Below are 9,413 nucleotides of genomic sequence, written 5' to 3' on the forward strand. Positions count from 1 at the left end.
CAAATCTGATTACTATAGACCGGACCAAGTGTACAACCATGCGCATCTGGTGACAATCGTAATAGGCTAATTTGGGGATGGTTAGAAACGTGTTATTCTTGAAAGGACTATCGGTTCCTTACTGTCAGCTGACAACCATGAGACCCTTCGAAAAGATATGAAACGTTGTTTGTCAGCGGAAGTACTAAGGTCTCGTGAAGTGCTGTGACCTTCTGACAGGCCCTATGGGTTTCCTGCCACAGTGTGACCGCTTCCGAGGTGTAGGGGTTAGAGCGTCCGCCCGGAGAGCCAAAAGACGTTAAAATATGGTGCTTGTTGGTCCCTGCCTGGCGCTCGACATTAATGGGTACATCAAGGACTGGTCGGCTCGGAGTCAGTATAATGTGTCTGAGTGGGGTATTCCTGCTTCACCGCGGCATGGTATCTCAGTGGGCTAGCACTATAAACCCAGCTTCAGTCTGGGCTAGTACAAGCAGCCGCACATACACATACACACGCATGCACGTCGTCATATGAGCGAAATATTCTCAAGCACGACGTTTTCCCAATTTCACCTCACCTCACCTCACCTCACCTCCTGCCACAGTGAACTGGCGCGTCGTCATATATGTTAAATACTCAGACGGTGCATTTCTGGAGAGAAGAGACCACGTCCTACGATCGTGGGTTGGCTACATTTTCTTCAGGGTCTGTATGACAGACTGCCAATACATCTAACACAGAACAAGCTAGTCTATAATAGTTGGCAAGCGCAGTTTCTGAAAAAAGAGAGAGTATCTTGGGTTCCTTTTTATTGATACATTATTAAAATAATTTAGCTACTGAATAGGGGTGGGTATTGCAGAGAATTTTCATATTGCGATATATTGCGATGCGAAAGCATACATTGCGATATGTATTACAATATATTGCAAGAAGTTTTTTCAACAACAAAAACTACTTATACTCGAGTTTATGCTTAATTTATAAAAACAAAATCATCATGTTTGATTAAGCTTTAATAAAACTTTTAATCCTGACAAAATAAAAATGTAAATAATATTTGGCACAAATGAAACAAGGCAATATCCGAAGGTTTGCGAGTGTTACGAAGTTTTCCGAATGCAAGTAAAAATACCGGTTTTCGATCAGCGTATCGCAATACGTATCGTTTTCATGTCTGAACCGGTAAATACCGGTAAACCGGTTATATTGCGCAGTCCTACTACTGAAGATAAAGATATGTTTATTTCAGAGACAACATGTTAGTCCAAATTAGATTAGATTGTGCATATTGTGGGGCTGTATTATTATATAATGTCAAGATATGATTGGAATAATGTTCCAAGCAGAGCTTAACCCAACTCACTCACTGTGATGGTAATCGGTCTCAACAAGTACCCTTCTAAAATGATAATATGTTAGTTATATTTCCCCTTCTAAGTATGATTGTTGTAGAAAAGTGATCCCAGAAAATTCCAGAAAATCTTCTTTTTCTACTGAAGTCCAAATAAACCTCTTTATGGGTTCTTATTCTTTGATAGTGTCTATATCTGATTTTGTTTGAAATATAATTATGTATACAATTTGATTATTTTATTTCTGTATATTTACCTATAACCTAGGAACACGTGAAAGTCGTGATGCGTGTCCAAACGAGGATGTGGTGCTTGTGGGTGTGGCTTCAGCAAAATGTCATATGATCCAAGGATGAACCGCAGCTCATGGCATCAACTATTGGTTTATCTGAACCACGTGATACAGCTAGAATTATGTTCATGTTATTAACAACCGGGCAGACTCAAAGCCAACCTTGATTTCTCTCATCTTGTATCCGTTATGTTTATGTTAAAGTACGAGTACATAAAACTAAAGTTTCAAGACATATAACATTTCTTACAAAGTGGTATGTATTCTGAAAAAGGGCTGATTCTGTCCTCAAATGTAAAATGGCGAACCAAGACATAAACACACACAGTAATGTAGATAATAAAACCCAAGACACGTGTGACAAGGGAGCTACCTAGAAATGAAGGTAAGTAAAAACCAGTAGCTCAGATATACCGTCTAGATTCCCCCTCGTACTCAACAGTCGTCCCAGATAGCCATCGCTTGGCATCTGGGTTTACAAAGCTAATTAACCGTGGCTACGCAAAGCAATTATCGAGGCAGACAAGCGAAGAAGAGAACCCTTGCACTCACATGCACTGCAGATATCGCCGATAGTAACGTTTCTTAAAAAGACATAATTTATCGACGGCAAACTATTCTCTTGTGCAATACGCCGATCGTCATCGTTCGTTCCCGCAAGGTCGCCAGGATGACGCCGCGTCCGACATATTGGATGCGTAATATGCGCGCCAGGTACTAAATCAAGTCCGTCTGCGCACGTTTTCGTTTTCCTTCGTAGCGGGTTGCACTGACCCGGATAATGAATTACCTCCCTTATTCGCAATCGTTTCTTCTTTATAGGAACTCATATTACTCAGGCGTGCTTTGCGTAATCATTTATTATCTATATGTAATGAAAATAAAGACTGTTTTCTATAATTTGGTTTAGCTGATGACTCCTCATTTGGAGACAGATATACTTAAGAATGAGGAACGGCCAAGGTCAATCAGGAATTCTCGTGCTAGATCTGGCTGAGGTACAGAACCATCACGCGATGTGTCATTACATAAACTATACCCCATAGCTGGAGGGTCCCGAAACATTGGATAATATTTGGCATAAATAGGATGAAGTGGATTCTGTCCTTTGATGTTGAAAATATAATGTCCATTAATCAAACGTTAAAGTGGTCGTTGCCATGGAGAATAATGCAAACATGGTTCAAAGCTTGAATATACGTGCAACAATGGTAGTTAAACGGCTGAAATCACGTGCTACAATTGTGTTTTAAAGTTTGAATTTACGTGCTACAGCTGTCATTAAAAGTCTGGACTCATTTCCGAATCGAATCATTGAAATAATAGCAGGTGCATGAGCTATGGAATCAAGATATAGGCGACTTTAGGACTAACACAGTGGGCAATGATTTTTTTTAAAAAACGTGAACAGTTATCTTCATCCTACCCTCGAGCAAAACCCCCTCTCTCAACAGTTGTGTGTAGCACATTGTGACAATATAATCTATACTTCTCGACTGTTTTATGATTGCTTGTCATAAGCTCTAATTCATCAACATTAATCTGCCATGGACACAGTGTTTTAGGCGAAGCAGGGAACAAGTTTCCTGAAGGTCAATGCACTGAAGTAAAAATGCTCTCACGATACATATGCTCTTGTGAGTGTTGTGCTTGGTTGTAGTGGTGGAATATTGTGGTTGGGCGTTGTGGTGGAGCGTTGTGGTTGAGCGTTGTGGTGGAGCGTTGTGGTGGAGCGTTGTGGTGGAGAGAGTTGTGGTAGAGCGTTGAGTTTGATTGTCGTGGGGAGTGGGTTATGGTGTAGAGTTGTGGTGGTTGAGGGCGTTGTGGTGGAGCGTTGTGGTTGAGCGTTGTGGTAGGGGCATTGAGCGTTGTGGTGGAGGGTTGTCGTAGGGCGTTGAGTTAGATTGTCAGGGCGGGAGAGGGTTATGGGTGAGTTGTGGTAGGGTTGTGGTAGGGCGTTGAGTGAGGCTGAGTGTTATGGTGGAGAGTTGTGGTAGGGCGTTGAGGTTGAGTGTCGTGGGAGTGGGTTATGGTGGAGAGTTGTGGTAGGGCGTTGAGGTTGAGTGTCGTGGGAGTGGGTTATGGTGGAGAGTTGTGGTAGGGCGTTGAGGTTGAGTGTCGTGGGAGAGGGTTATGGTGGAGAGTTGTGGTAGGGCGTTGAGGTTGAGTGTCGTGGAGAGTTGTGGTAGGGCGTTGAGGTTGAGTGTGGTGGCGGAGGTGGGTGGGAGAGGGTGGTGGAGAGTTATGGTGGAGAGTTGTGGTATGCGGAGAGCTGTGGTAAGCGTTGAGGGGTTGAGGATCGTTGTGGCGGGAGTGGGGGAGGGTTGTGGAGGAGCGCTAGGGGTTGAAGTGTCGTTGTGGCGGATATGTTTTTCATCCAGACAACGATATAAATGTTCAGCGTATGAGTTTCATTCCCACATTTTGTGGATCAGACTAAAAGATGTGAACAAGGTTTAGAAACCACTGTTTCCACTTTAGATATGCATCGAGATATTTAGCCCCACACCAATTACTTAAATTAAATAACAATGATTGAGCGGTAAGATAAATCACGTTTATCCCCACTTAGCGTTTAATGAATCTGTCTATATGGGACAACTGGTCAGTTTCATTATGAACATTTGCTTTATATCGCTTTTCACGTGCTTAAATTTGATGAATTGACCACAGACGTCGTTGCCGGAGCGAGCTTATTATCCTTCGACCATACATTCCGCCCGGCTGACCAGCAATGTCCAGTAGTGGTCATTGTAAGTCTTCTGGTCATTACCAGGAATCGATACCGATGGTGCCAGTTGTTATACACCGTGGCTATAAACTGTATCTCCCTGACCACGGGTCAGGACCTAATGACCAATACTTAGCCACGCTGGCGACAAACGCAAATCTGGCAATGTATGTCCTTGTTCGGCATCCATGCCGAGAGCTAGATTTAATGAGGCTGTTGACTCGCTGGAACCGGTGATGAGGCCCGGTGGGTTTAACAGCTCAAGTAACATGTATAATTTAATCTTTGTCTGTGAACGACTGGTCATTTAGTAATGAGGTCGCGCGTGCGTGCGTGCGTGCGTGTATGTTTGTGTTAGCGATTATGGTTTGGGGAGAGAGGTCATGAAAATATGACAGCGAAAGAGGGCGTTACCCAGACACTTCGCCTATACTGGGGGGGTGGGGTGGGTGGGGTTGAATAAGCAGCTCTATTAATAGTAGAGGCGCGTGCCATGCAAACGTGCTACGTTTGTTGGGAAAATTAAGGGATCAATGGAGAAAAATCCTTTGACATTTGGAATATGCCACCAGTTTAAAGGCGGTGGAGTAGCCGAGTGGTTAAAGTGTTTGCTCGTCATGGCGAAGAGCCGGGTTCGATTCCCCACATGGGTACTACCACTAAACTCACTGTCTCAACTCGGCGTCAGTCAATCTTATAAGGTCTTCCGGATTAAAATTGTGACTGCATAGGTCACACAAACCTCACATAACTGTGCCTGTTGTAAAATTCGTGAATATCAAATTCTAGGTAACAGCAAAGGGAACTGGATTTATAACTGCCATAGTATACAAGGTATGCCTCAAATATGTTATATGATTTGATGTGGTATGTCCACCATTTGGGGCAACACACTGTCGACATCTTACTGTCGATAAGAGTGTAAATGGGTGACCTTGACATCCATCTGAAGGGTTACCCCGCTGGCCGGTTCTTGTATCCTGACCCTCGTCCGAGGAACACCCTACAGATACCCCAGCAGACGTATCCGGTGCTTTGGTAGGTCAGTCTAAAACCCCAGTCACTACTTGATGTAGATAGAGGGTAGAGGATTAGGGCACGATGTGGTCTGGTGTCATCATCCTGGAATTCCTGCCGACATTCCGTGAAAAGGACAACGACAGGATTTGGTCAACATATCGCTTGCCAGTCAGTGTCAGTTGTCCCGTGTGATCCCATCTAACACATATAGAATACCACGCCCTTAGGACCATGGTCCCGAATCGTTGGTCGAGGCAGGATGTTCGACCCTTGGACGCCAACAACGTTCCCCAGCATCTGTGAATCTGTAGAACTGCGACTAATTTGGGACGCCAATGTCTGACAGACCGTTCCTGGTTTAACCTGGCAAACAGTAGTCGTTGGGGCCTTTGGGGCCTTCAAATGACGTCACGCTTTTCAGAAGGACTTGACAGAGCCGGGTTTCATCTGTTGATGTTGACAACCGTGCTCCCGCCATGGTACCAAACTCCCTCTTCATTCCTGGGGAAGAACTGGTGCTCTGGGCAATTAATCTAATAAGACAGTCTAGTAGGGGTGTCGTCATTTACGGCTTGCCTCGACGTGTCTCCTTTTAAAACTCCCACTTTGACGACACCTTTTCCGGCGTGAAGCTACACATCTGGACTTGCCATGCGTTCGGTCACCTTGTGAAACTGACGTCTGTCCTTTTGTTGTCGACCCGTGAAGATCCGTGTTAGATTGATCTTCAATAACCCATGTTTGTCGGAGGAGGCGACGAACGGTATCAGCTGGTCAGGCTCGCTGACTTGGATGACACATGTCATCACATCCCAGTTGCGTGGATCGATGCTCATGATGTTGTTCTCTGGATTGTCTGGTCCAGACTCGATTATTTACAGACCGGCGGCCTATGGCTGAAATATTGCTGAGTGCGGCGTAAAACTGAACTCACTTGCTCACGTTTTATTGTCAACGCCTCATTCCGTCAGGCGTACAACGCAGACAAATACCACCGTCCAGTAGGCGGTGATGAGTACATTTATATGCTGATAAAGAACTGTAACGTGTAGAGCTATAGAACCGCAAGTCTCTCGTGCTTCGTGAAACTTACCAAGCGAGAAGTACATCACACAAGGCTACACACATGCTGGGTCGGCTCCCAGGAACAGGACAGTTTATGTGAAATACACTAAACGCCAAAAGAAACGTTACCCTCCTACCTTTATGAATTACTGAAAAACTATCAAAGATATGTTAGAAGGTATTAGTTTACGAGAAAGCTTAACAACATAGCTTTATGCAAATCACTAAAGAAAATTCTCAAATGCATTCATATTTTAGGTGAAATGCATCTTTTTCAGAAGAATTGAATTATCCTATATTCGTCCATGCCGAAATAAACCAATAACAGTGCCTTTGATGTCCAAAAGAAAGGTTGAAATAAAATTCTACTTTCGAACAATGATAAACCATTCAAAGCCACCATTTGCGAATTAAAACAAGAAACAACTGTTGTAGAGTGTGTAAAATTGTAAAATAATCATTCCTATGATTTCAGTTTTTTAAAACATTTTCTGCTGATTTGCATTAGTGAAAACAAGTAAAACGTGTCTTTGTGAAAAAATGTTTAGGAACATCTAAAATTATCTTCGTTAACATTTTGCTTGCAAAATAATATTTATCCATTTTCTGTTTACACATAGCAATATCAATCGCCAAAACGCAGCAATATTCAATCAGTCTTGGCATCAATTTCACATGTGGAATGATTCTATAGGGTATGAAGAGAGCCCTGAATACATGATATGATACACAAGTAAGAGGAATTTGCCACGATTAACAGCTGAAGAGAGAGAAAGAGCCATTGGGATGGTGCAGATGGGGTCGACAGACAATGCTGTTGCCAACGTCCTCGGATGCCACCGTATCAGGGTTATAAGACTTATTCAAGGCTTCAGACAGACTGGGGTCACCGTGACAGACCCAGAAGAGGACGTTCACGCATCACAACGCCAGCTGAAGATAGGTACCTCCGTCATTAAGGAAGGAGGATAACGTTTCTTTTGGCGTTTAGTGTAGTGCAATCTGCCTCGAATGTGAATTTATGAATTTATGCAGTGTTTAGTTCGTGGAATATCGAGTAGTTGCCTTTGTTGTAAGGTCGAGAACTCGTGTTGGTACCGTGTCACTACTAACGTACTGTCATTTACGTGACCACTACTAACGTACTGACCATCCCGCCTCTCTTTATTCACTACGTTTATTTCCCCACGTGTTTCACTGGACCATCTCTCTGGAACCATCTCCCTGGACCATCTCTCTGGACCATCTCCTGAACCATCTCTCTGTACCATATCTCTGGACCATCTCCCTGGACCATCTCTGGCTATACTGTACCATCTCTCTTGGACCATCTCCCTGAACCATCTCCCTGGCTACCATCTCTCCCTGGCCATTCTCTCTGGACCATCTCCCTGGCCATCTCTCTGGCCATCTCCCAGGCCATCTCCCTGGACCATCTCCCTGGCCATCTCTCTGGCCATCTGGACCATCTCCTGAACCATCTCCCTGGCTATCTTCCCTGGACCATCTCACTGGACAATCTCTCGGACCATTCTGGCCATCTCATTCCTGGACCAACTCCCTGGACCATCTCTCTGGACCATCTCCCTGGAACATCTCCTGGCCATGTCTCTGGCCATCTCCCTGAACGATCTCTCTGGCCATCTCCCTGGACCATCTCCTGTACTATCTCCCTGGCCATCTCTCTGGCCATCTCCCTGAACCATCTGGCCCTGAACATCTCCCATTCTGGCCATCTCCTGAACCATCTCCCTGGACCATCTCTCTGGACCATCTCCCTGAAACATCTCTCTGGCCATCTCTCTGGACCATCTCTCTGGCCATCTCCCTGGACCATCTCCCTGTACCATCTCCCTGGCCATCTCTCTGGCCATCTCCCTGACCAACCATCTCTCTGACCATCTCCTGGACCATCTCCCTGGAACCATCTCCTTGTACCATCTCTCTGACCATTTACCTGACCATCTCCCTGAACCATCTCCCTGAACCATCTCCCTGGACCATCTTCTCTGGCCATCTCATCCTGGACCATCTCTCTGGACCATCTCCTGGACCATCTCTCTGGCCATCTCCTGGACCATCTCCTGGACCATATCCTGGACCATCTCCCTGACCAACCATCTCCATCTCCTGTACCATCTCTCTGGACCATCTCATCCTGGACCATCTCTCTGGACCATCTCTCTGACCATCTCCTTGACCATCTACCATCTCCCTGGACCATCTCTCTGGACCATCTCCTGGACCATCTCCCTTGGACCATCTCCTGAACCATCTCTCTCCATCTCCCTGGCCATCTCCTGGACCATCTCTCTGTACCATCTCCTGTACCATCTCCCTGGACCATCTCCTGGACCATTTCTGGACATCCCCTCCCTGGACCATCTCTCCTGGACCATCTCCATGGACCATCTCCCTGACCATCTGGACCTCTCTGACCATCTCCCTGGACCATCTCTCCCTGGACCATCTCCCTGGACCATCTCCTGGACCATTGGACCATCTCCTGGACCATCTCCCTGGACCATCTCCCCTGGCCCATCTCCTGGACCATCTCCCTGGACCATCTCCTGGACCATCTCCTGGACTCATCATCTCCCTGGACCATCCCCTGAATCTCCCTGGACCCTCTCTGGCCATCTCACTGGTCATCTCCCTGGACATTCTCTCTGTACCATCTCCTTGTACCATCTCCCTGGACCATCTCCCTGAACCATCTACCTGGACCATCTCTGTTACGCCCATGTTTTATCAGAGATATATCTCCAGGTTTTAGTGTGTATCTCCAACAATGTGTTGGTTCTGGTTCCCTTTAGTCTCTCAAAGCGTGACATGTTGCGTTATTTAAGACAATTGATAAGGGTGCTTTATTACCCCTGGGCCCCTTCAGCTAGCTGATTCAGTTATATTTCATAATAGATATCACTCGAAATTTTTGACGACGTTTCCCACCAAAAAAACAAGGAAT

The 9,413-nt window shown here is 45.4% G+C and overlaps 1 protein-coding gene across 1 annotated transcript; it reads right to left on the reverse strand.

Moving 5' to 3' along the window:
* Positions 1 to 8,398: 8,398 nt before the first annotated feature.
* LOC124254333 (protein qua-1-like) lies at positions 8,399 to 9,190 on the reverse strand. The gene has a single exon (XM_046688255.1). The coding sequence runs from the start codon at positions 9,188 to 9,190 to the stop codon at positions 8,399 to 8,401; it is 792 nt and encodes a 263-aa protein (XP_046544211.1).
* Between the last annotated feature and the right edge of the window lie 223 nt (positions 9,191 to 9,413).

The sequence above is a fragment of the Haliotis rubra genome, unplaced genomic scaffold (assembly GCF_003918875.1).
Source record: "Haliotis rubra isolate DU_JTF1 unplaced genomic scaffold, ASM391887v1 Scf570, whole genome shotgun sequence".
Lineage (NCBI taxonomy): Eukaryota > Metazoa > Mollusca > Gastropoda > Lepetellida > Haliotidae > Haliotis > Haliotis rubra.